General features: G+C 42.7%; 4 protein-coding genes across 6 annotated transcripts; 1 reads left to right on the top strand and 3 right to left on the bottom strand.

Moving 5' to 3' along the window:
- Positions 1–1,871: 1,871 nt before the first annotated feature.
- LOC145903736 (glutamate receptor-interacting protein 2-like) lies at positions 1,872–26,627 on the top strand. Of its 3 annotated transcripts, none has more exons than XM_082991863.1 (23): positions 1,872–2,018; positions 6,046–6,108; positions 6,322–6,457; positions 7,258–7,403; positions 8,128–8,290; positions 10,083–10,228; positions 10,769–10,916; positions 12,116–12,291; positions 12,749–12,922; positions 19,905–19,982; positions 20,536–20,755; positions 21,184–21,298; positions 21,666–21,777; positions 22,223–22,429; positions 22,724–22,868; positions 23,121–23,364; positions 23,704–23,929; positions 24,266–24,446; positions 24,774–24,863; positions 24,920–25,004; positions 25,129–25,290; positions 25,587–25,733; positions 26,156–26,627. In XM_082991863.1, exons 1-23 carry the CDS (start codon positions 1,973–1,975, stop codon positions 26,345–26,347), a joined length of 3,402 nt encoding a protein of 1,133 aa, XP_082847989.1. In that variant the 5' UTR covers positions 1,872–1,972; the 3' UTR covers positions 26,348–26,627. The 3 variants fall into 3 exon arrangements, with proteins under 3 accessions (XP_082847989.1, XP_082847987.1, XP_082847988.1); XM_082991862.1 differs by lacking the exon at positions 1,872–2,018 and adding an exon at positions 5,728–5,864; XM_082991861.1 differs by lacking the exons at positions 1,872–2,018; positions 19,905–19,982 and adding an exon at positions 3,900–4,086.
- Positions 13,324–15,601, bottom strand: LOC145903739 (uncharacterized). The gene has a single exon (XM_082991867.1). It carries the CDS (start codon positions 14,436–14,438, stop codon positions 13,752–13,754), a length of 687 nt encoding a protein of 228 aa, XP_082847993.1. The 5' UTR covers positions 14,439–15,601; the 3' UTR covers positions 13,324–13,751.
- On the bottom strand, positions 16,168–17,586 carry LOC145903738 (uncharacterized). Its single transcript, XM_082991866.1, has 2 exons — positions 17,417–17,586; positions 16,168–17,346 (listed from the first exon to the last, which is right to left on the bottom strand). The coding sequence occupies exon 2, from the start codon at positions 17,211–17,213 to the stop codon at positions 16,500–16,502; it is 714 nt and encodes a 237-aa protein (XP_082847992.1). The 5' UTR covers positions 17,214–17,346; positions 17,417–17,586; the 3' UTR covers positions 16,168–16,499.
- LOC145903737 (uncharacterized) lies at positions 17,825–18,763 on the bottom strand. Its single transcript, XM_082991865.1, has one exon. The coding sequence runs from the start codon at positions 18,714–18,716 to the stop codon at positions 17,961–17,963; it is 756 nt and encodes a 251-aa protein (XP_082847991.1). The 5' UTR covers positions 18,717–18,763; the 3' UTR covers positions 17,825–17,960.
- Positions 26,628–26,880: the final 253 nt, after the last annotated feature.

The raw sequence follows: 26,880 nt of genomic DNA, 5'->3' as shown, positions 1-26,880 counted from the left end.
ACAAACTTTTTTTTGTGTTTCCGTCAAAAACAAATTGTAAATGATAATCAGACATGGTTGCACATTATTAAAACTTTCACAGATTCAGGCGACGATTTGTCATCGAAATTGCTCGGCAAACAAAAACTATTCCGTTCGCTTAATCAAATGTTTTGCACACGTTCAGGCAAAGTCATTGAGTCAACCCCACAAGTGCTGTGTACGTCAACAGGTTATGACGCAAAGTCGTTCAAAAACTCCCTCTAGGTCCTGACTCCCGACTACTCAATTTCGAAGAAGCCACTGGAAATTTGAATTAAAATTTCAATTTTCGCATCTCTGTTTATACACCTAATCAAGCAGTGTAACCTGTGCTAACACGATACGTCCCGCGTGCGCTAAATATGCCCCGTCAAGACACTACATTACCGAAAACAGAAACGATTGACGCTGGTTAGCTGGCCTCAGTGGCCCTCGTAACCAGAATATCCTGGGTTCAAATCACGGTGTGGTCAACAAAAAAATTCTCAAAATTTTCTGCGTCTTCGTGTTGATCCATATTATTACCACAAAAACCCAGTGCTTTGATGCAGTGAAGAGCTTGAAATGAACTGTTATTATTTCTACTGTCCCAAATCCCAATCAGGCTCTTTTGTCCGCAAGAAGAACAAGATATTCTGATATCTTATTCTAAAAAAATATTTCCATTTTTGTTAGGAGTTGTTGAGGTTCGCGAATGCAACCGGAAAGATTCTTCACAATTAACATGTCTGGAACTGTTTTAGGCTTTCTGCAAAAGCACACAGATTTGACGTTGCAACTGTAGCCATGTAATTACAAAAATACTTTGTAGGCTGTAGTTTGTTGATAACATTGTTCATTTCTAGTGAGAGATGGTTTGTATGTCGTTGGATTATATGCGGGTATAGCTAATAGGTATATCAGAAACCATGTAAAGTATAGGTAAGAAAATGGTGAACTCTGTTTTTGTTGAAATCTGTAGTTTATAGTGGTTAAGGTTTCCTACACCAATCTATTTTTTAATAAAAAAAGCGGGTATATAACACCCAAGCAATTCGACGAAAGCAGCAGTAAATGATAAGAGGCACAGCATCTTTTGTATGCAAACATGTTGTAGTTAAACCGTGCAAATTATTGAAATAGTTAAAAAGGTAGGTGGTGCTAAAGAGCAACTATTTCGGCGACGGCGTCCCCCTCCACCACATCAGTTTGTTGAAATAGAAGCACATATTTTGGGCACTTGATTAAGATATGCTATAACACCTTCTATGTCGTATTGAATAAACGCGTTACAACCTGTTATCAGACATAGTACATCAAACAGATAACATAGTCCATGCTTTCATCGTGTGATTTCTTGAAGGCGCCCAAAGTCAAGTTTTCCGAGCCCAAATAGTTCACCTATTTCGGGTCAGTTATAAATATTAACCAATTTGTTCGCGATTTCATAATTCGTTACAATCATAGACGCAAAAACCTTTATTTAAAATATTGCAATGAGCAAACAACGTAAAGTATATTCTTCCAACACAACCCACAACTTCAAGACAATCTAACTTAATAAATATGCTATAAATACATTTGTTAATTCGGTTGTTTTCATATTTATTTTGACAGCCTTATAAATTCGTGCACTGCAATAAAAAAATACTCCAACAAAATTACATTGAACATGTTTGTTTTTTAATTCGATGGAGAGAAAATCAAATAGTTTAATTTCTTTTACCCACAAAATAAAAAAAAAATAATACGAAATAGTATCAATAATATATAATCAATTGTATTTGGGAATTTAGAGTTTGAACTGGGAAATTTAAATGGCGGTTGTGGTTGGTAGGATGTTTTGGTTGATTGACGGCTGAGCAAATAGACCATCCACAGCACAACTGTTGTGATTATTCTCAAAAAAACAAGTTAAGGATTTGATAGTTTTGACAAATATTGAGGTTTGTAAACAGAGGAATCATTGTGCATGCCTTTCAAACGTCCAGCTTGTCTTGCCTCTCCTGAACATGAAGGTAAGCATGCTTTTACATGCAGGTAAACCAATAAATGTGATACATGATTATGCTAACCGTTGACATAATCATTAAATGTAGTAAGTGTCGACAACATTTATTAACAAGTTTAAGCAAACAAGGTTTTATTGTTTAGGATGTTAGTACATGGTTGCAGGTTAGATTTTTGAGGATGTCATTATTGTTTCCTGTATTGGCAATACATGAGTGTTTAAAGTCTCCTATGATTGAAAGACGAACAAAAGTTATGTAACTTTGTGTTTAGGTGTTGTAAAAGTTTAAGGTAGAAGTATGTTGTTGTAATAAAAAGAAAATGTATTTTTCAAACAAAGATGTTAGCCTTGCGACTCAAAAAAAAAGTTTCAGTGGATTTCAAAACCATACTTGTATACAAATGTGCTTTCGTATTTCAAGCTATTAACTGCAAACTTAAATTAAAAACCTGCCCTTTTTCACATGAGTTAACAGAATGATCACTTTAAATGAATTTGTATTTAAACGTGTATATCATTGCATTGCAACACTACCGATTATTGTGTGATTGAACGCTCATTAGATATGTATCAAGCACTAGCAAAACAAACCTTATTAAAGATAGTTTAATGCACTATATACTATAATGACATCATGACATAAGTAGTTGCACTCTGCAAGTCTCCAAAGGGATAAAAGTTCAAATTACTAGGACAAAAAGTCATTGTAAACCAGCACCCTCCAATCCCAAGCAATACAACATACAGTACATGATTTTCTTAAACTGTGTGACTCTAGTGGCTTGTGGGCAATGCCTGCTGCAAATGTAAACCACAAACACAAAGCATTGCAAGCAAAAAAGTTGCTGCATTTTTTTTGCAAAGTAAGTTTAGTTGTTTGAACTATGTCAGAGCCCGTCTTTGACTGACGAGGTGTTGGACTGCCCATATATGGACATGGGTCGCGTTTTGCAGATTCAGCCATCCGTACACTGGCGGCCCCACAACGAGAATTCAATCCTCGTTAAATCCTTGAGCAAAATCTCCTACAAACACAAACTTCGCCGACCGGGGTCATCGACGCGAATGTCGAGACCGGCACATTTGTTAACCCCAAACACAACACAGTTAAGATGCAACATCGTTACCCTGCTCTCGACCTCACAGCGGCGTGTGATCGGTGGTTCGTTTGCCGTGAACTCATACCGATGTACTCTTTCCACGCCTCGTCGTTTAATTACTGCACTGTGGCAGTGACAGGCTTCGCTACTTAACCAACGGACAGATAAGACAAGTTTTGCACTCGAGATAGACGCGGCAACGGCAGCAATTAGCCGGCGGTGGTGCTATTTATCAGTACATTAGATAAGGAATTTCAGGTATGTTTAAGCGTGGATGTCAGCAGCATCTTTCTAGCAGACAGACAGTGGACTTCAGTAAAAGCATTAAATTTTTTTTTCGATCAGGTTGTTTTGGGGCGCACTGCTTTTCGTCATCCATGAAAGACTGTGTGTGCAGCTGCACTACAAACGCGGCTACAGTATGCCATTTATTCCGTACTGGGCAATCTCGAGCAGAACAGTTTATTTTGATTTCCTTCAACGCCTTTAGCGATGTAGTTACGTTGGTGTCCGAAATCGTTTTCATGTGGCTTTCGCGCAACCGGTTATTTATTTTCGAGGGATCGTTTCTATGTGAAATCTGTTCGTCGGCGTTCGTCCTTTTTGGACAACTTAGGTATAAATAGTTAGTAGAAATATAGGTTTCAAGAGATGGATCGATAGAAAGTGACATAAGCTGTATTGAACGTACATGCATTACCAATTTGCAGCTAAGGGTAAATAGGTTTTGGTATATTGTGAGGGTAGGTCAGTTTGTATGTGTTAACACACCGTGTGAATATATAAAAATGGGCAGCGCCCACAGTAAGTCTAATCGCGACAAGGAAAGTCGAGCGTTTTCGCACTACCTGCGAAAGAGCAGCTTCCGTGGCAAGCATGGGACTTTGAAAGCGGGATCTCTACGACGTCCGCCATCTCTTCTACAACCGAAAGCGGACTTACGGAGGTGGCACAGTGACACATCCCTGAAAGAAGGTTTGATTAAGTTTAATTCTGTTGAGGTAAAGGGTTTGCGGTAAATTCAATTTAGTTGCAGTTGTCAAGTGTATGCACTTTATTATGTAAAGTATCATGAAAACACAGGAAGCTTTACCGCATTAAATAAAACTGAGATGTTACTGTTACTAAACGATATAGCCTAATCTAAAAATACGTATATATTTAGATTAGGAACAGAAGTTAGTGCGATTATATGAGGTCGTTGTAATTTTAGAAGTGTTGAAATGTAGAATTTACAAATAAAAACGCAACTACAAACATATTTCTTGACATAAAAATGCCAAACAAATTATTCAATTTTAATACCCACGTCTGCAAAGCCTAAATATAATTATTAAAAATGCTCCAATGATAGTGTACCGTCCAATCTAATTTACGTTGCACGCAACCCTCTGTCCACCTATTGTTGTTCCGGAGTAATATTGACAAACAAGTAAGGAAGCGAGCCGGCGCCCTCCTTTACGTGTGTCCGCCGATTGTTGGTATCCGGTGTCAGACTTTCGTTCCAGACGAAATCGGCCGTCACTCACCGACGTCCACCTTCATTCTCCTGCCTTTCCCGTGCGATGCGGTCATCATAGAGGATTACATGTTTGCATGCCGCACCTGGTGTAGCCCACTGATGCCCGCTTGCAAAGATTAAATTTGAAATACAAGGTTTGGTGCTGCCGCCGAGAGACAGATACAGTTTTTTGTGACTTGTTGTCACGTTGTATCGCCACGCAATTGACATACCTGGCCAGGCAATGCTCTGGTTGCACACGCTTTCCCCGAGAGGCATTTAGGCCTTTACATCCTTCAAAAAAATATTTGGGCACGTACGTCGTGGAAAGTAGCTCATATGAACGTGGAGTAATTTTAAACTGCGTTGAACGCTTATTTTATAACCCTTAGTCTACACATGTTTTCGCTTATATACATAAAACGAGTGCATAGATATGTTCCGCTGATGTAATTGTTTTCTTTCCCACAAAATGCGTCTTCTCCACGCCAGAGATTTTGATCTCAAGGCAATTTGCTCGTTATGTCCTCAACCAAACATGACTGGAGTGCTTTGACTTGCTCACAAGGCGTTAATCACTGTCAGCGAACGCCGCGACAGAAAAACGCTCAACCGTTTCTCTTTCGCAGCGGTGTGACTTTTCATGTTTACAGTTGTGTGCAACACATTCCTGTTGGAATTATAAAAACCACACGGGGGTTCATGCACAGGGAGATATTCTTTCATTGTGTCAAAGCATTCTGTTGTCGCCATGGCTGAACTTTCTCCTTCAAGGTAAAGCAATATCCGCTCTTGGCACTTTCCCGGAGTTTTCCCATGGGTGACTGTTTCACTCCAGCCTCTGTGGCGTTCCTATCCTATCGTGGCTGCCAGCAACGCTCTCAGTCTCGTTATCTGGTCGCAAGGCGTCGTTTTGTCCCAATTATTTGTGTAAGATAACACGAGAGGTGGTACAAAATTGAAGGCAGAGACGTTGTTAACCAACAGCTCTGCGGTTTGTCGAACATAGGCGACCTATTGTACGGGAGGCTTCAGTCTCCTACTTGTGTGCTGTCTTTCACGTTCACCAAGTGGTATTTCGCGAAATACAATTGCACTTGGCTTTCGCTTTGGTAGGAGTTTTGAAGCGTACAGTACTGCGAAGTTGCTGTTTACGAATTCGCGATGCTATGTACCGGAAAGCCGCGAAATGATGATTATGAAAGTGGCAGGGGTTTAAGTCTTGACCAAGAGGTGTTTGCCATTCTGGACGGTGGGTTTTGGTCGGTTGGAGTATTAGAATGTAAAAAGAAAATGACTAGTTTACTTTGAAGTTTGCCGGTTTTGCACCAATCAGTTATGGACAAAACCACGTTGATTTAAACACCAAAAGGCACTCAAGCTTGTGCCCACATGTATCGTTGATATATATAACGATAACTTGTTATGTTTAGAGAGAAACCATGCTGAGCCAGAACAGCTGCAGGTCGTCCCTGCGCGAGTTGAGGAAATCCCAGGTATTTCCAATGGTTGTTACTCTATGTTATTTGGTTACTTTGTTATCCATCCACCAAAAACAATAAATTGGATATCATATTTTTGCATTGTTGAAAACATCACTATTATTACTATTATTTGAGATTTAAAAGTAGGCGAACTAGCTGTGATTGCGGTAAGCAAGCCTGTATTGTATTTATGGTCGGTTGTAATAACGATATTTACCCTAACAGAAGAGGAGCGTGGAACAAGTCTCGTCAACCTGGTGAAAACAGAAGGAAGTGTGTTGGGCGTAACTGTGTCCGGTGGTTCGGATAGAGATGGAAGACCCCGGGTGTCGAATCTGCGAAGCACAGGAGTAGCGGCGAAGTAAGTTTAGCTACCCGGTCTTGTGACAAAGCAGACCGATAAATACAGAAGCGCAGCAAGCAACAATCGCTTCTAGGAGGAAACGTTTTTATTCACCTTCAGTTCGCCTGAAAAATACGTTGATGTCCGAACTATACTTTCCACATCTTATTTTTTGTGAATGTCGAAATACTGGCAAAGGCGTGGCCAGGGGGCCAAAGCGGCCAGGACCATCCATTTTTGTCCCCCATTTTTCCAATTTGGATTTGTCATATATCTCTAAAATGTATTTTGGATTCTAGTTCCTTTAATTCTTGTTCTGGACACAACGATACTATTCTGTTAACTCATTTTTTCTCTGTGTCTCAAACCAAACGTCAATATCCCATTTTTTGGCAAGCTTAATTCAACGAGCCCGTGCTTTTACAGAGCAGGTACTTTAAAATACACATTTAAAGAAAGATGGGAACCTCTATTTCCAAGGGTAAAACTGTCGGCTTTTTTATATTTTTATAAGACACGTATTGGAACACGTATCCATAAATGTGGTCTTCAGCACAAGATGGAAATCATTGTGTTTATTGGGATAAAATGGGGGACGATCCCCGGAGTCGTATAACAGAAATTTACGTAACTTTTGATATTTCCATAAACGAACCATCAGCGATATATAGCCTTCACCCTGTTTGTTTTTCTCAACAAACGTTACATTAATCGATTCCTATCGCGTACACGTGCATAAACACCGCCACTTTATGAATAATTTACCCCCTGCGGTCACCCTTCGACGTTTCGTTATAACCGCCCTCTATAACCCACAGGAGCGACCTTCTTGAAGTGGGAGATTTCATCACAGCCGTGAACGGTATCCGAACTTCCAAACTGCGACATGGCGAGATCATCAGCTTGCTGAAAAATATCGGCGAACGAGTGTGCTTAGAAATCGAGTACCACCTTCCTCCTACAAGTAAGCTTCTTTTCCTATACTGTATTGTGTTTACCCAAATGCTATGGGATATACCACAGCGTCAGTAAACGCCACGAAGCACTCAAAGTTGCATATTGCGACTGCTATGCCCTGGAGATTATTAGACTTTTCTATGCGACCAAAACAGTGAACTGTAATAAGAAGAATTTTGTGAGCTGTATACAGATGGCCACTGTTTTGACTATAAGGTCTCATCAGTACAGCTTGGTTCAGGCATTTTGGCTTACATGATCGTCCATAGTCACACCAAGCTGACAAAATTAATGTTTTTGGCTCCGTGCTTTTGTAATATTAAGTTTTGACGATAGAAGCCCTTTTTGATAAGCATTACACCGGATAAGATTAGTAGCACACCAATTTCTAGTTCACAGTTAAATTCTCCATTTATCGTAATTCGATATTTATGTTAGCAGGACTGACAAATGAGCAAGGTCGGTAATCAATCTGCGCGGTTGTGAGGACACTCCTTATTGAGTTCCACCTCATTAGCGTCCAGGCGTTTCAACCCTTAAGCCTCGTGGATTAACCGCGCACCCCCCCCCCCGTAACCCGTTTCCTTGCTCACACATGTCAGACCCCAGCTTATAGGCTGGTGATCAGAGTTTCGTATTGGATGCGCTTTTTGTTGGTGCACCTCCAGACATCGACGCTCTCAAGTTTCCTGACAAAAAACTCAGCATAAACTTTGCGTTTGTGTTTAAAGCCGTGCAAACCGCGCACATCATCCAGAAGACGACTGAAATTACTCTGCGAAGGTCTACCGATGGTTCCTTCGGCTTCGTGCTGAGAGGAGGAAGTCATGACCAGCACTGCAGATCGCGCCCCCACGTGGTCACACACATCCGGAAAGATTCACCAGCCGACAAGTGAGTGATTACGATTATTCCGTTGACTCGACTTATGTGTATCGAGAGAAAACCTCGTCGGAATTTGCACGCAAGATAACCCGGGTTCGAATTCCAGTGGGGCCAAAAAATATCGTCCGAAGACCCATTAGTTTCAGCGGCACAAATGAACTTGGCAAAGCGTCAATCTCAAGGTTAACTGATATCCAAAAAAGTTCGCTTTGCGCCATTTCGCAAGTTCACAACGGGGCAAAGTTACTCCCATCACTGACCTTTTCTCCGTGACTGCTCTGTCTCCAAAGAGTCGCTAGAACCGATATTTTGTGAAGTTGTTCCAGGTTGAATCCCCTGCGGTCCCGCGACCACAGGGGAGTTTGTCAACAGCCAAGCGTATTTTTTCTTGCCATACCGATATCGTATAATTTCCCTGAAAGTTCTAACTTGGAATACTACTCAAGAACTCAAGAACAGTCCGTATAATAGTTGGGTACAATAGGTTGCATTTCATACTCATTAATACAATGCTTTCAAAGCTTAGTTGAAGAAATTCAGTTAGATAATGGTGCCGTCGGTAAGTCTACTGTAAACCAATAAAAACGTTAAGGGTTCCAGTTAATCCGAAATCAAAGAGAACAACGTTTCACAATATTACCTACCCTTGTCTCGGATCTGATGATGCCACGAAAACTTTAAAAGTTTATGAAAAAACCGTAAAGGCAAGTGGTTATCTCCCAAAAGGTTGTTTACCTTTCTGTATAGAGATCCAAGTAAAAGGGTTTTGCAAGGGCGCGCGCGTACAGGGAAGATCAAGTAATGCAGATCTGGTAAGCCCTCACGTGTTTATGTACCGTCTGGTCTGAAGACATCGTTTCGCCATAAAACTCCCTTTTCAACATAAACCGTCGCGCCGACCCAAATCACCCCGTCTCAGCCCTAATCTTCTCGCCATCTCGACATTCTCACAATCCAGGCTATGGCGTATTTTGATGCCACGCAGCATGCTTTTCAGGGTTTAAGACTTCTACGATTACTTGCTCAGGGCAAAAAGGGCGAGGATAGGTTTTGACTAGTGATGTTCCCAATTCCAAATTATCCGGCCCGGCCGGATCCGGATAGTTGTCAATCAAATCCGGCCGGATAATTTGGATCCGGCAGTTTGTTAACACCGATTCGTGTATTTTATCGGTATGGCAAAAATGTATGATTGCCAAACAGAATGCTATGTTAAGGTTAGCCTGTCATGAGTGGAACAAATAAACGTGGGCATTTATTAATATGGTAAAACACGTCACGAAAAACCTTAATAACAAATAACAGAAAAATCTTACGTCGGCGAGTATAACAGACTGGGTCCCAAAAACGAGTAATTTGCGAAATGTTTGTCCGCTTTTAGGACAAGAATGCCTTCCCAACTATCCGGTAAAATTAAGTGTATTATCCGGCCGGGTCCGGGTATTGAAAATTGGTCAATATCCGGCCGGGTCCGGGTACCCGGATCCGGCGCAACACATCACTAGTTGACCACCAGGTATCATGATGAATACTAAATTGTTCGTTCTTTTTGAAAACAATTTAGCATTCGTAAAAGATGAGGTCAACAGTGAAAATGCGCTGATGCATATAGCATATGTATTTATACATCAAGACCGCGTATCGTAATATGTTTTTAAGAAGCCGGATACACTGTATCTATGATCTGTTACTCCACTCAAGCAAGTTTATTATGGCAGTCAGTTACGCTTTCTGAGCAAATCCGATAAACGACCACACTACTCCGTCTCCTTCAAAAAACAACGGGTCCGTTTGTTCGCAGGGAAGGAAGCCTGAAAACAGGCGACCGCATAATATCAGTCGGATCGGCCAACCTGCCTTCGTTAACCCTGGAAGACGCTCTCATTGCGATTAAGACAAGCACAGAGGAAACCACCTTCACTATAGAGTATGATGTATCTGTTATGGGTGAGTCTGCATGGTTGTTTGAATATCGGCGCCCCGAGCGGTCAAGTTCCGTACGTTATTATTGCTCGGCTACAGCCTGCAATGTCTGTTTAGCCCAGCGGCGCTGACGGATAAAACACAGCTATTGAGAAAGCATTCTTGCTCTCGTTTGTATCCTGCACGGACTGGGTGACGGTGGTTAGGAAATTTGATGCTGTTGCATAATTTAGCAAGAAAAATTAGTCAACAAAATTGGTTTCCACTTTAAGAGCTGGTTCTGAGTTATAATGAACGTATGCTTTAACACAAGCTATTAAGACAATGTAGGTATAAGTTTAACGTCACCACAAAATTGTTTTGAAATGATCATCCCACCCAAAGTTTGTGCGCACAAATTCGTATTGAAGTTATGCGGGCGTCTATGTACTCAATACCGCAATCCGACCGTGTAAAAAGCATTCACGGCCTTCTAATTTTAACTCACTTCCTCTGTGTCCCGGAAGCCTAAATTCTCCCGTGTCCCGCGCCGCTTCATCTCTTTACCTATACGGCGTATTTCAGATGCCGTGGCGAACGCGTCCGGGCCCCTCCTGATCGAAGTTTCGAAAACTCCTGGCGCCGAACTGGGCATCACGCTCACCAAGTCGACGCACAGGAAGAAGACGGTAATTTGTATCGATCGAGTAAAACCCGCCAGCATCTCGGATAGGTAAGTTTTACTGAAAAAAGCAGGCTGTGCTTTTGAATACAGTTTTGTTGTCATGCTGACGTGTGTGTGTGGTCGAATAGAAACGCATTGTTTGCTTGTTCGTAACTGTTCATGATCGTTTTTTGTTAAACCTTCATGATGCAGAAAAACTAATGAAATGATGAGTTGGCGACATACAAAATTGCCAGATCAAGTGACATTATTTTCCCACGTGGTTTTCCAATCAACGAAAAACACTTAAAGCCAAAGTCAACACAGCACGACAAACATAAAAGTCCCCACAAAAAATTAAAAACCACATCTACACCACCCAATGTTAAATACAAGGAAAAAAAAACTCCAAAAATCACCACATGCGTCTCTGGCGCATCATTTCAAACAAGGAGATACAAAATTGGCATATTGTAACAACTATATCGTGAATCTGCCGATCGTCAGCACGAGTCTAGTGGTTGGTCGCCGATTCATCGAAACCGCTATGACTACAACCGCATTCCCGCTTTGATCCGGACGTTTTGATTGGCCGCCTCTCGAGGGGCAGCATCGACTAAGGGCTTGCGCTGCGGTAACTACCGGCCGATGTTATTGCTACGCTAGTGTTACGGCCATGCGAGACGGCATTGTTTTGCCAGGTACACGTTAATTGGCGATGGAATGCTGATTAGCTGCAACTTTTAGCGCACTGCTGGCAACGGCGGTCTTACGATTTCCAACCCGTAATTGGTTTGTGTTCGACGAGTCACTTGGTTCTCGTTCCCAAGATTTGCACGAGCCACTCACGTTCCCAAGATTTGCACGGCTTTTGTTACCTATAGAAGCCCAAGGAAGAACGTTTTGTTGCAAATAAAACCCTACGACCAATAGTTGACCCTGATGCACATGTGTATATTTTTAAAGCACTAATAGTTTATTTACCCACGCACCCAATGTTGGTATCTCGAAAATTTCATGTAATCCACATCCAATGGGACCAATCCGACAAAAATAAGTTTTGCGAATTACTTTTTGTACAAACATTCCTTCCGCAACACACTCCGGCGTTTTGACAACAAATCAAATCAAATCTTGTGTATTTTGCGCAAAAAACAACTACGCAAATAAACAATACACCAAAGAAATAGAATGGCATGGGCATCGATAAAACCATAAAGATTATCGAGACAGGTGTAGATGACAACATCCCACACGCTTTCTTTCAGGTGTGGAGCTCTGCACGTCGGTGACCAGATTCTCTCCATAGACAACGTATCGATGGGAAACGGCTCCGTGAACGTTCGTGAAGCTTCCGACATGCTGCAAACGTCATCAGATCAAGTGAAACTCGAAATTCTTCCTGTGTCACACCTTGCTATCGCAAGTCCAAAGTCCTTTGGCCGTAAGTGCATCCCAAATTTTATCTGTTATCCGCAAGCTCTGTGTGCACTTGGTGGTGATGGAAAATGTTCTGACATGGTAGTTATTAACACATTTCAAGTGGAAAAACAATCTATTTCGGCTAGTATTTATCGGACATATCAGATTATATTATTATGCCAAAAAGGACATTGCTGTTGACAAACGATTTTTTTACATTAAAACTGCTAAAAAATAATCTGATACCACGTCGTTGTCTGTAATGAAGTCAGTCGGCGATTCGAACTATGTACCTTTAAAGTTGTAATTATTGTTTAGGTTCATGAGGCATTAGTTTTTCATCTTTTTTTCTGGAACTTTATGTTATGTAAAGTAAACAAAATTTGGTGGACTTTTTGGAAAGTGTTTCTTTGAACACTATCAAATTAAAGGTTTGGCTTTGCGTGTTCCTTCTTTAAATTCGCCTTTCCCGTGTGCAGAAAACCGTTTCGCACCTTTCATCACGAGCGCCCAATCAATGTCGGCCCTAAACTCACAACGAGTGGGACGTCAACATACGGCTATCGGAGCCAAGGGAATATCCACATTCGGAAGAGGGAGCAGTCGCTTCAACAGGAAGAGAGCTCCCAGGAACAAGTACAGCGCCAGTGCCAGTGAGTTACTTTGCCGCATTTTTGGATAAGACGAACGTGTATATTCTGTTTAGTAATTGCCGTACAGATATGTATGTGTGTATAATTTGTGTGCAAAAAGTAGGCCAGCACATCGCCGCTTGCTGCTTCTCGCTTTGCCAAGCATATGTTGCACTTTCATGATCTACTCCGAATTATACAATTACTGTTTTTGCGGTACTTTTTCATCTGCAAATACTGACACCTTAGAACTCACGTCCAGATATATGTAAACATTGCATATACTGTTCAGTACAGCCAAATGACTGACTAAGAACAGTCTCAACCGTTCACTAATCATCAAAGGCTCGCTCTATAGCTTCGACTTCACTTGTGGTCGTATCTCTGTATTTGTTCCTACAATATTAACTTTTATCGTACATTTTGTATTCGTTGAAATGTGGTGAAAAGGCACGCAACTGGGTAGAAAGGCTTCACAGTTTTGTAAAAGAAATATTGCACGAACTTTCTTGAACTTTCGTGACTCGACGACAAGCAAGCACAACCCATCGGCACCTGCGCGGCCCATCCCGTAAAATGGCCGCGAACCGTGGCAAAGGATGTTAATCAAGTCGCTACACCCCTGTTTTGAAGGGGATGACATTCAAACAGTTATTCTGGGCATTTAGGCAGACATGCAATGAGGTACAGAATAGTACGACGACGTGAAAAAATGCGCTACCCTGAAAAGGAAAGTGTTCTTGTCGGTCGCTTCCATATCAAGAAACGATATATCGTCTATGATACGACGCCGTCATGCGCAGTTCATTGTACATTTGGAAGTATGTCTCAAAATTGCTTCTCTCCTGTGTCACAAGTATATGGGTATCACCATCATTGTGTGGTCTTCCTTCGACTTGACGCGGTCGGGGGCGCGATTAATCGCCCGCAAGACTATCTCATCTTGCCCGGGGGCTTCGAGCGACACAACGTGACTGAAACTCTTTATGAGATCACGACCGCGCAGAACGCGTCGTTGCACGAACGTTACCCGGTGACCGGTGTACTGTGAAGTTGTATTGGACAAGTCTGATTTGGTTATATTAATGCCTCGTTTGGAAGTGGTATCCACATGTCTAATGGCGAGCCGCTCCAAACCGTACAACGTCAGAACCTCCATATCGCTCGCAGAGGCAGCTCTTTGGCAGTCCGATACTAGTAAATAGTTAACCACGGCAAAGTCCAGTACACTAGCGAGGGTTGCCTTGGCCTGTTCATCGCCTCTTTTTTGACAGCAGACAGTGGTCCAATGATCGCTGTCACTCCACGTCGTCGTATTTGTCACGAGCGCATTTTCTGCTGCTCTGAGCAGATCTTGCAGGCTTCTGTTCACACAAGAGCACGACTCGGCAATGGCTTCCTCCACTTGGATGCAGCTTTGAATAGGGGAGCTGCATGTGCAATTCTCAATCCCACTGAACGTCGTGTTTTGGCGGAAAATTATCAACGACGCTTCAGCCAAATTCCACACCACTGTCAGGACTACTGCGACAAGCATGGTCCAGTTGCTGCTATTGTAATATTGTCAGTTGTAAACTTCATTCATCCCATGTTTTACAAAAGACGAATGCAGAATTACTGTGAGTCGATTTCTATCTTACAGCGGTAGCCTGATAATCAAAACAACTTATAACTTATACGAAACAACAAGGAAAAGTTGTCTGCTTGACACACGCGATAACACGACTTACGGACCGGAATAATCTCTGCCTCCGTTGACGCTCCTGACATTTTCACGCCGAAATCTCGCCGCACCCCGCTTTAAATCGGTAAACACTGACTGCACTCACATTTTCGCGAAGTGCTTGACGACACACAATTGTTTTAAAACACTCGCCCGTCGATGTCGCCTGTCTTCAACCGCAGCCCTTCTGTTTGCGCATCAAGGTGTGCCCTTCCCTTTAAGAGAGAGGGTGCCTTGTGAGGCGAAAGCTCTTGAACTGATCAGTGAATACCCTTTGCATTGTTAGCCGCCGTCGCCCGGGATATTCCAGAAACAGCAGCTCGAAGTATGTTCACCTCAACATCGCAATTGGCCATTGTGTGCGACAATTGAAGGGTATTTAGGTCCTCATATATAGGACGATGCGAGAGTGGCACTTCAGTCCAATTTTCATGTTCGCTCGTTGCGCTTGTCCGGAGATTCACGTTTATGTGAGTCTGATTTAGGACCTTGTAAATTCCAACCTCCTATGGCTTGCATCTTGGCGCGGTTGGGTAGTTTAATTGTTTATGCATGAGTTACGTCACTCACTAAAGTACCACGAAATGTTCAGTCTTTCCTATTGTTTCATTCCGGCCTTTTTTATTCCTTTTAAGTTTCCAACGCTTAAATGCATTATAACCGCATTTTTTTGAACAAAAACTTACATCAGTGCACAGCTAATTCCAAACAATTTTTTGTCTTTATTTTGGAAATTTTGGTCGTTAAACTAAAAACAACATGATGAACGTTTCACCCGACTGCACAATAAACTCTCTTCCTCTTGGTCGACAACCCTTCACAATGTACAAGGTTTAGCCGATCCTGCTTATATACCTGCTCCTTCCTATTCAACCTGCGACTAATTCGTCACCCCTATCCCTTTTGATATCGTGTATGGGCTCGAATCATAAACACACGTAGTCAACAAGCACACACCCTTCTTGCTTCACTGCCGACAAAAAACGACCGACCAATAACCCCCTATTCGTCGCTAGGCCTCGGTTGCCTGTGGGTTACGCAATGCCCCTCTTTTGATGACGTTTGTACCATATGCTCTTTTCTACTTGACTTGCGCCTGAATGGGCCCTAATCGCTTGCCAAACTTTGAAGCACTTGTTTTGTTTAACCCGCCGGCTCTGTAGATCCGCTTGCAGTCTTTTTGAAAAAGGGTCGTTTTCCTGACCATCCCCAAGGTTCGGACGGGTGTTTTGCCTTTGCCTCTATACTTTTGGGCCATTTGTAAACAAGGAAACAATACAGGAAGCTGTCCCAAAGCTCCGTTGCCTTCAGAACTGCTGTCATGTTTTTTCTCCAAGCTAAAACTTCGATCTCAATGCCTTCCGCACGTCAACTATAATGACAAGGTCGTCTGACCTTGAGCTTGCAGCGACGAGCGAGACTTTTTGTGAATCCGGTTGATTCCGTTTGTTTTGTTGCCCACTGCGATCTTAACCCAGCCTTATATAAGATAGTCTTCCAGTTGTATCGGCTGCGCCATTCTTTATTTAACCTCGCACCGTTAAAGCACCGAGGATAAGTGTACAAAAACTACAAGAGCAATTGCACAATTGTTACAAGTCACGAATGAAGAAAAACGACTTGAGATTAAAGACATTCAAATTTAAAAACTTATTCTTATTACTGATCAAAAAACACTTTCCAATTTCCTAATTGACCTTACAATGGTTATCCTGCATATGCGCAGTACCACTAAACTTGCACGCGTAATCGACGGGAATGAAAACACCTGCCATGTTTGCTGTCGATTCCGCAACAGTAAATTACAATATAATATTTGAGAAAAGCAGTTGAGCAGTAAATTACTGTGTTTTGCCTATTGTGAGCAAAACGCATTTACTCTGTGTATATAGTTGTCCACATGAACATCTTGTCAGTCTTGGACCGTGTTATCTCCGGACTTCTATTCAAGGCCGCGGTTACCGTCTGCGCTAACATTTTGCTCTCGAGTTGTTCGACGACGCTCCAAGATCGCAAATCTCCACCGTCGACGACACTTCCACGAACAAAAGTGATGTGGTGATCCCTGTAAGCTAACCACGTGTTGGCGTGATACACGTTCGTCGGAAACAGGTTCAAACCGTCATTGTCAGGTATCTGCTGCGTGGTAGCATTAAATTCGCGCAGTCCGTACACCGTAAACCATTCGTCCCTCGTCGCTAGAGTTTCGCAGTGCACCAGGGACAGTACGGGGGTATAAGAGAAATCTAACAGAATGTTGAGCAACTCTTTTGCCGCAATGCCTTTGTTTGACCGGCAGCAGATTTCCAGCGGTTCCGCGTTCCACCACGTGACTCCGGAAGTAAAGTTGACCATTTCGACGAGTTGTTTTTTTGTTATAAAGGGACAATCGCAAAAGATCGGGCTACACTGTATCGACTGGCGACAGCCGGTGCAGTTAGTAATGCCAACCTCGGCTGTTCCAAAATCGAAAATTATTTTTGCCGCCAGTGCACCGTTTATACACAAGGCGAAACACAAAAGCTGATGGTATGTTGCGGACGTTCCTCTGCTTCCTGTGTTCATATTTGAAAATCTCATGTTGCGCATGTCGTTGAGATTTCGTGCACGATTAGGCGTTCCGCTTATGAAAACAGGACAATTTTCAAAAGTTTTAAGTATAAGATCTCCAATTGTTGCTTTTAGTTTTCTATATCCATGCCTTTTTTCTGGTTTCGTGAATCTGAAAAGCACAAGCGATTCATTAGCGAATCTGCCACTGGAACGCTTCTACGCTATCTCATACGACTCACTTGTCTTCATTAGCATTCGATTTTGCCTAAAAACTTGCTTGTCACCGATTTTTTGGCTTCAAACCCCAGGAATCACCTTGTATCTCCGTACCTGTGCAAAACTATCCGGACCAAGCCTTGTTGTATTGTTGCTGTACAAAACAAGTTAGCCGAGTGGAACAAGCTGTGGTATCCCGTTTCTTGGATATTTTCTGCCGCGCTCCGTTTCTGCGCATGCTGTGTTTCTTCTCTCAGATAGCGTTTGCCTTCAACTAACTAATTGCTGTTTCGTCTGCGGTTGGGAAATTCTCATCACGTGTTTGTGTGCACTGCACAGATAGCAGACCAGCGCACCCTTCCAGTTTCGATATTTTGGCGTTCGCTGGTTCTTAAACAACTGTTGAATTTACGTATTGGCTCAGACATCTGTCAGAATTTCAAGTGTAATTTGACGAGCAAAAATAAAGCACACATCTATCTTGTTATTGTCACAAAAATACTGGATAAAATACGTAACACTGATTAAAAAGTTGGAAAAAACAGTTTCCTGCCAGTCGCAAAAAAACTACACACCATATATGGGCGACCACATAAACGTACTATCGGCCTTGGATCGTATGACGTCAGGACTTCTCGCCAACGCCGTGGCAATCGTCTGTGTAGTGTTCTCATTCCCGACTTGCTCCACTATACTCCACGACCGCATCCCGACCTCACCGTCGACGATATTCCTCGCCACAAAGGCGATATGGTAATCCCTGTACTCCTGCGATTGGTCAGAGTGGTCCTCGTCCGCGCCCTGCAGGTCAAAGGTCTTGCTCGTGTAGGTCGAGCTCCTTGGAGCGGTCATATACAGCTCCCTGAGACCGAAGATGGTAATCCATTGCTCTGTCCCAGTAGTAGCCAACTCGTGGCATTGTTTGAGTCCAACTTGTGTCATGTACGAGAAGTCCAGTAACTGAGCTAGCACCGTTTGCGCCGCGGCGCTTGACAGTGAGTTGCAGCAGATCTCAAGATCTTCGCTGTACCACCACGTCACGTTCACATCGGCCCCGGCCGCGTTGGCCACGTCATCCACACTCACATCCGAACACTCGCATGTCAGCTCTTTGCATTCAATGCTGAATATGCAGTTGGAACAGTTCCGTATGTTCACGTTTCCGTCCGTTTCGGAAAGGAGGAGCTTGACGGCCTCTGAGTTGCGAATTGAAAGCAGGCCGACCAACAAACCCATTACAGAGATCACAGTGCCTACGTTTGCCATGGAGCTGCTCAGGAAGAAAAGTATCTGCGAAAATATGATTGTGTCGTATAACCTCATTTTGTCAATGTACAACGAAGTAAACACAAATTGCTCCAGTACAACCACTAATAGAAGGGTTATTTCATTGATTGATAAAATGTGTTGGAGATTGTGCACACCTATTGAACGTTAATCCTGGATAATATACTGGATTATTCACAATTCACTTAAACCACTACTTCATCGCACTTAACCGACCACGAACTTTTCCGCAGCTTATGGCGGCTGGATGGCATCAAACATCCCAACTCACTTACCAATGCCCCGCGCTCTGCTCTGTTAGACCTCGATGTAGCAAAGCTCGGCCGAAAATAGCCGTAGTCTAAACTTACTGCCCCAAAACGTCGTGTTTACATAAAACAACCCTCTCCTCGTAGTCATGTTGCCAACTGTCTAAGCTCGAAACGCAGTCACCTCGTTTTCATCAACCCCTCACGGTTCGTGGCTCGCCAATTTCCGTCGACCATACACACACTGGCGATTCGGGCTCCCGCCGGGCTGCTCTGGACAATAGCGTGTTTTGATAATCGCACTTTGCGCTTGGAGTCGACCCGATCCATTCCTGCGCGTCCTTGGAGTTTGTTGTAGTCTTGTCAACCTGTCCTCCTCACAAGCGCACAAACCCCCGCCGAGGTCTGAAACAACTCTGAATTTTCTGCCAAGGTTTTAACTGATGGCGATTCAGGTAACTCTCACTTGACGAAACCTGCTCCGGTCTATTTTGAGGAGGATGTCTTTTGTGTGATCGTGTCCGTTCGCGCCTGTCACAATACAAAACCCGCAACCCGACACTTGTTTTCACACCTTTTGTGCGACCAAATGTCGGATTGGTTTCTAACGTGGACAGACATTTAACAAAGACCGCGCAATCACTGTTTTATGGTCCTCGTACGCCAAGAATGGAAGACAAAACAAACATATCGGCTGAACGGTTGAATACTCATGAACATACCTAAAAAAACAATACGTTTTGAAATTATTAGTCAAATTCATTGTTAATTTTGGTCTGATTGAATACCAAAACAAAATGTGGAAATTTAGGATATTTTAAACAAGAAAACACAGGCTATTCTTCTAATCTTGCTCGAATCGCTCTTAATCGCTGCTTCGCATACTTCTTACCCCTTGGTGGTCGAGTTTGTAAATACGAATTAGTTTTTCTTTAATGCAGAGGCTAATCAAAAACATTTGACAATTTTTTCCCAGTTTATCTTGGTCCTGGATATCCACACGACAGAGGATCGGCTTTGGGCCAATTCGGAACTTTGAGAAGTAGCGCCTTCCGTAAGCATTTAGCGCACATTGCTGACTGTAGCTCGCTTGTTACAGCGCTTAGCAATCAACTGTAGAACGTAGTCCTAATTGACCGCGCTCTCATAATTCTGCGGCTTTTGTGTTTTTCTTGCATCCCGCGAGCAGCAATTGTAGCTGTTTATATAGGTGACGTCATGCTGTGCAAATGTGACTTGCGGCTTTTGGAAGTTTATTATCCGTGTTATGCAGGCCTTGCACGATAATACTGTGAAATTTATAGTTAGAATTATATTGAGTTTTGATACTGATGCACTTTGACAACAGTTTTGTGTTCAGTAACCACAGAAGTTTTTAGTTAGTACCCATATTAGTACTTGTTAGATTAACAAGGCTTTGGTTGTGATTAGTGGGTAATCCCCCTTTCAATCGAAATCTTCTGGCATTTTCAAGGCATCATTCACAATAGCAATCACCCAATCCATGTATTCCTAAAACAACTGCTTCAATGCACCAAGCGCCTTCACCAGCTTTTGCAGCACTATTAAAAACCATTTCCTTAAAGTAACCGTGTTTTCGTTCTCAGTGTCGCTTGCCTCGACCGACTACCTGAGCGGAAATCAGGTCGTCCACACGGAGGCGCTCGAGGTTCACCTGCTGACGTCAGATGACGGTTGTGACCCCATGACAGCTTCCACGTCCTCTGGGAACTACGGTATTCAGCTTCAGGGCAGTGTTTTCGCCACTGAGATGCTCGGGTCGCCTCCCACGATCGGATACATTGAGCCCGAAAGTGCAGCTGACAGGTAAACGCACCTGATACGGTTATGTCGAAAATTATATAAAGGATTTTTTTTTTAAATTAGTTTTATTAAGCTGCGCCAAATGCTTATGCACGTTTCTGATGCTTATTCCGACATTTCAGTCCTAGACATTTCTTTCAAAAGCTATTTTATGTGTTCAGAAGTTTATTCAGAAGTCATTAATTGGTGCAAAAATTTGAGGCCAAAAATAGGGGTGTCTGCTCCCATTTAAAATGAACAATATCATTGATCGCATGAGTTTGTTTCACCACAAGCAAGAAACAACCCACACGAATAACGCAACGACCAAAGCACTAACTTTTGTAACTGAATTTTTCCATCACTCTTACCCACGTGCGTAATTATCGCGCCGAAAACATGATCTGCATCAAACTGTTCGAATCGCTAATTTATCAGCCTACTGTTGTCAGATGTGGATCGATCCAGGCGGGCGACCGCATTCTTTCGGTCAACGGCTTTGCTTGTGAGGAATGCGGCATCGATGAAGTTAACCAGATGTTCAACGAGGCTTACTGCGCAGGCCAGGCAAGTTGACCGGCGGCGACATACCGTTGGTTTAAACGTCCACAATTCGCTCGCTCGCACGATACTGATATCTTGACAGCGATGCTCGTTTGTATGTTTGTTTGGTCCAAAAACAAACTGGACAACTGCAAATTTAGGTGATCGATGTAATATTGCAAGGTTAGTATGCGAAAAATTAAGATTTCGCACGAAAACGTTAATTTTTGCTGCGCATACACGTCAACTAGCTGTATCAAAAAAATTTACTTGTTGTTTATTAACCAGTTTTCTTTGCACAAAATTAAAAGAAATGCGTTTTTGCTTTGCTTTTACAAACACAGCTTTAATGCTGGCACCCTGCGCTACTTTGACGTTACATATTTTCCAGGTTCTTCTAGAGATTGAGTTCGACGTTGCGGAGTCGGTTGTACCAAGCAGTGGAACATTCCACGCAAAGCTTGGAAAGAGAAGAGGAGTCGATGTCGGGATTGTCGTCAGCGGTACGACAAACTACCTGAATGGAATGTGTTTCCAGTTGCCCAATTAATTTTATTAACTGCTTTGATTTTTATTAATTTTTCCAAATTAGGACGATGATTAAAACTTGGTTATAATTTCGAAAATGGTTTCGAAAGACAGGGAGTGTAGTTTCAATGCAAAACGCACTGGCTGAAAGGAATGTTGCCCTGCATTATGCAGTATACTGATATTACAGTATTTATTTTGTTATCTTTACACATAGAGGGCGTCAAAATATATTTCCGTAACATCTGCAAAGCAGCTTAATATGACCACGTGTATATGTTGTCAACATTAACCGAAAAAACACTCCTCTCGTAGCAGTTTTTGATAGCATTTCCAACAACTCGAGTATTTTCCATCCGCATGAAGGGCACTAAACGATAATTAAGTGCACCCGGTTTTAAATTTTGCATTCAAAAACAGCTGTGCGGAACGAAGATGCGTTGATGATATCGGAAGTGAAGCGAGGTTCGGTTGCACATCGGACCGGGACGCTGGAGGCCGGAGACCGACTTCTCAGTATAGACGGTGTGAGGTTGGATGATTGTACAGTTGAGGATGCACACGCACTCCTAGCGAGCGCCGAAGACGTCGTGAGGCTGAAAATACAGAAGGACGAGGAAAACTCTGGTACGCTGGGTGTTTGTTTAACATTGGGATGACAAGCGGTCAGAAAGTAAAGGTAGTCTATAGTTTTAAGGATGATAATTACTGCCGGTCTTTCTGCTAAAACATCTGTTAACACAGTATGACAGCAGTATCGTAGGAAAAAAATAATTTTATTCTGAGTGAGAATTGACCAAAGCAGTCTAGATGGGTTTTATTCTGTGAGTCAATTCCATCAACGTATTCTGGCATCCCGAACCCTCATATCAAGACCTTCCAAATAGACGAAATGTTACTGAAAACTTTATATCTGGACAGAGGAAGCAGACACCAGCGGTGCCATCACCTACACAGTTGAATTGAAACGACACGGAGGTCCTCTCGGTATCACAATATCTGGGACCGACGAAAAGTTCGACCCGATCATTATTTCCGGACTAACACCTGGTGGTCTGGCATCCAGGTAAACTGATAGTCGTGCAAATGTCTGAAAATATTCAGTGTGAGCTTTTGCTTTTAATATAACCAGGTTTGACCGCACCTATAAATGTAAAATCACAACACTAAACGATTCTTGTATGTCGAAACCTTTGGATTATAATAACGGCTGTTGAACATGAGTTAGTACTTTTTATTTGTTTCGTTACTAGGCACCCACGATATATATTTGTCAACCCTAGTTATTTCTGTGGTGAAATTTTGTTTTATTTTGTAGGACGGGAGCTATACACGTTGGGGATAAGATCCTGTCAATCAACGCGGTTCCTTTGCGGGCGAAATCCCTTAACGAAGCGATCAATTTGTTACAAAGTGCCGGTGAAGTCGTCAACCTCAAAATTCGACGGGAACTCGCGGATCCCCCCACCCCGAGTGCGGAAAATATTTCGGACCAACAACGCCCTCTAGAGGCGAGGAAACCAACGTTCACAACGAGCACAATGCAGCGAAATGAAATTCGAGTAAGCACTGACTACATAAAATACATGTTCACTACCTTGTACAATAGGTTTTGTGTGCTGTGTATTTGTAAAATTTTTAGTATTTCCTGGAATTTGCCTTTTGGATCACTTAGTTATATACAAATAACATAAATATAAATAAATACATATCATGAAATGTGCCGTATCAGTCTCATGTCTGCGAAGTCCAGCGAGAGGTACTCGCGAAAGTGTACTTTAGAATACGCCAATCTTCTTTAAGAGTGCCAACAAGAAAATTCAGTTAGTTATAAACAGTAATTCGCACACAATGAACGTAAGTTTTAACGCGACGTCTGATGCTTTGCTCTTTCCGCAAAGACCGACACGATCTCGGAGCTGAGCGATCCAGAGGACGACATTCTTCCTCCTCCCATGGGTCCTCTTCCTCAGCACTCCCCGTCATCCGACAAGGAACACCGGGACTCGTCTCTTCCCAAGGACCGCGGAGTCCGACCGGGACCGGCCGGTGCTCCCAGTATCGACAGCGCTGTCGAGTCGTGGGTTGATTCGAGTGCGGATATGCAACACACACGAAGTAGCACGGGTAAGATACAGTCAAGCTAATGTCTTGCGTTATGCCAAAAATTTAGTAATTTCGGCTTGTCGCTTTGGGAATTTAATAGTAGGGATTTGAAAGTCGAATATGGTTGTTCATGGTGATCTGGTTGGGATTGCAAATTTTTTGCTTGTATTTTCATATTAATAATATGGATTATCAGAATTCTTAGCACTCGCTCATGATACTACGCGAAGTTGTACATGCACCTGAAACAATTGTTTGTATAAGCGCTTACCAACGATTTAATACTCTCGTTATGAAAATCCAGTCGTGAAGTATCAACTGCACTTGTTCAAGTTTGCTTCTCACTTCCAATTTCAGGAAGTCACCAACCTCCGGCAGGGGCGGGATCCCCGAACTTACAAATGCCGACCTTCGACTCTCCCAAGCCGATACGTCAGTTCAGCAACGAGTGGCAAAAAACTCGGTCGTCATCAACAGCTCCCCGCATGCAGAAACGAAGCGAGCCGACCACCTCTAGCTTCAGCAAACTACGAGAGAAGTATGTCGGATTTCCTCGTATTGTACATTTGAAGGATTTAGCGGCTTGAAGTACTTTTTGTTGGGCTCTCTGATCTTGGTTTTGCCTCTGGATTTAGTTTTTTAATTTTATTCTTTTTTTTTAATTTTTTTTTTTTTTATTTATAAATTTGGTAACGAGACTTTTTTTTAACATCGTTGTTTTACATGTTAACGATAGAAATGTGCGATGCCTACATGGCGAATTATACACGTGTTCGAGTATTTTGTGCTCAAAAGCAGAAGAAATCAAAATGTATCATACAACTTACGTCATGGCTTGTTAGCGAAAATATGATCTCTATCTCAGGTTTGAGGCCGGGTCTTCTCGTACGTATTCGGACACTTGGGGCAAGCGTGAGCAGATAAGGGCGCGGAACTACATGTCGCCTGAACGAAAGTGAGTATTTCAACTTAGTTGTGCATTCGACCTTCACAGTGTGTTTATTTCCTCAGCAAAACCAATTCGGTCGCGGAGTGGCAACGTGCTTTGGACGACTTACAGTCTGTCGGTCAATCCGGTTATTTGCTGGATTTGGAGGTGACTGTTGTGCTGTTTGTTGCTGTAATAAAGGAAATCACTTTTCTGTGTGATATTTTCAAGTTTGCTGTTAAACTTACTCTTATTGAGTTGCTCTGCTTCAAATTATCCTATTATCTTGCAGAGCAAATTAACAATAGGGACGTTGGATAGAAACCGGCCTGCAACATCTTACGGTGGAAGGCGACAAACACAAGGTGGCGCCCAGTACGACACGATGGGTGGAATGGGGAGGGCGGATTATGTAACACAACATGCCCCCAAGTCCTCCCAAAATCTTCACAGGGTTGGTAAAATATTTCTCGTATATGTACATCAATATTAAGCCGTACTTACACCAGCGGTTTTATTGGTTTTGCAGATTTTTTTCTTGTGACAGATTTTTTTAAACTTTGTTGGCTAGTAGGCCACGAACACATTTTAAATTGGCGCATTTAAAAGGCGGGGACCCTGTAGTCGGTTTGTTGAAGCATTTCTTAAGTTTCTTTAGTTGCTTGACTCATTTCATCGTTTTGAAAGGTCGCCATTATAGGAGTGGCCCTGTTTGACCACTGTCCTAAACCAATGCTTATTTTTCTTCAGCTGAGGTTGGTTAAGGACCACACGAGTGACGATTTTGGATTTTCGATGTCTGACGGACAGACTGACAACGGTGTTTACGTTCATTCCGTGAAGCAAGGAGGTCCTGCGAGCAGGGCGGGAGTTCTTCCATACGATCGCATACTGCAGGTTTGTGTAACCCTGAAGTGATCGTTGGGACGCAGTTGACTCCAATATATCACAAATATAGTCAACGACTATGTTGTCAAGTTTCTTAAGTTTTTATCCCTTGCACCCCTTGTACCAATATTGAAAGCTAAAATCCCCATTCGACTGGAAATTCAGTTTGTACATATTGTGTTTATATCAGTATATGAGGAAGAGAAACCAAACTCTTACAATCGATTAACGCTTTGCCTTCATATTAAAAATGTCCAATTTCTTTTTGAACAAAATTACTCCTTGGTGGGAAATCCTCCTGGATAAGACCCCCTGAAATATGTTAACTGTATCGATATCTGAATATATTTTTATAACCGAACTAAACAAGATCGCTGGATTTTTACCGAAAACTTATGGCCTGCGATTCTTATTACAACTTCCATACACAGGTGAATGGGACTTCGACACACGAAGCCGACTGTCGCTCCACCATCGCCCTTGTCGACAACGACCAACCCGTACTTTCCCTCCTTATTTCCCGTCACTCTGCCAATACTTTACCCCACTTGGCGCGTCGTCCGGTCCTCTCTCCGCCTGTCAGCTCACGAGCGCCGCGTGCGGACAACTACCATGTGTATTGATGAAGTGCCTTGTACAACTCCGCATATACGTATACCAGGCCCGTGCTGCCAGTCCTTACGTTGTTACTGCCTTCCATCTATTTCCCGTTGCCTTACCTCAGCCGCGCGACACCATCGAATCGTCTACGCCTTACCTATACTAATAAACACTGGTGCGTTTCGTTGCTTCCTCCTTTTCTACGGAATATGGGCCGTGCATGTTGCGGCCTTCTTCGCTTTCGGGCAAATAACAAATCCTTTGTGCATTTTACTTTGTCACCATAGCAGTATTTTTGTGCTCACGTCCATTTAGCGAGTTTGTTAATAACGATAAAAGGTATAGAATCAGTGCGTTTGTGTGTTGTCAGTTGATTTGGGAAGCTTGCGCAGGGGGCATATAGGTGTATATCAGGTTTGCTCTCCGAATAACTTCCGTCACAGATGCACCGTATTCTGCAAAACGCGTTTAGGGAAGTTAAAAACAACCTTAGCCGAACTTGCAGGCAGAACTTTTCACAATCATTTTCATAATAACAGGACAGTATTTTTGTTGG

Source organism: Ascidia mentula, chromosome 5, assembly GCF_947561715.1.
Source record: "Ascidia mentula chromosome 5, kaAscMent1.1, whole genome shotgun sequence".
NCBI lineage: Eukaryota > Metazoa > Chordata > Ascidiacea > Phlebobranchia > Ascidiidae > Ascidia > Ascidia mentula.
This window is presented reverse-complemented; position numbering and strand designations above follow the sequence as displayed.

Coding starts and splice junctions, on each gene's coding strand:
- LOC145903736 (XM_082991861.1), top strand. CDS start 3,900: ATGGGCAGCGCCCACAGTAAGTCTAATCGCGACAAGGAAAGTCGAGCG. Junction 12,292..12,748: donor AAGTCCAAAGTCCTTTGGCC/GTAAGTGCATCC, acceptor TCCCGTGTGCAG/AAAACCGTTTCGCACCTTTC. Junction 24,447..24,773: donor TTCAGCAAACTACGAGAGAA/GTATGTCGGATT, acceptor TCTCTATCTCAG/GTTTGAGGCCGGGTCTTCTC.
- LOC145903739 (XM_082991867.1), bottom strand. CDS start 14,438: ATGCTTGTCGCAGTAGTCCTGACAGTGGTGTGGAATTTGGCTGAAGCG.
- LOC145903738 (XM_082991866.1), bottom strand. CDS start 17,213: ATGCGCAACATGAGATTTTCAAATATGAACACAGGAAGCAGAGGAACG.
- LOC145903737 (XM_082991865.1), bottom strand. CDS start 18,716: ATGAGGTTATACGACACAATCATATTTTCGCAGATACTTTTCTTCCTG.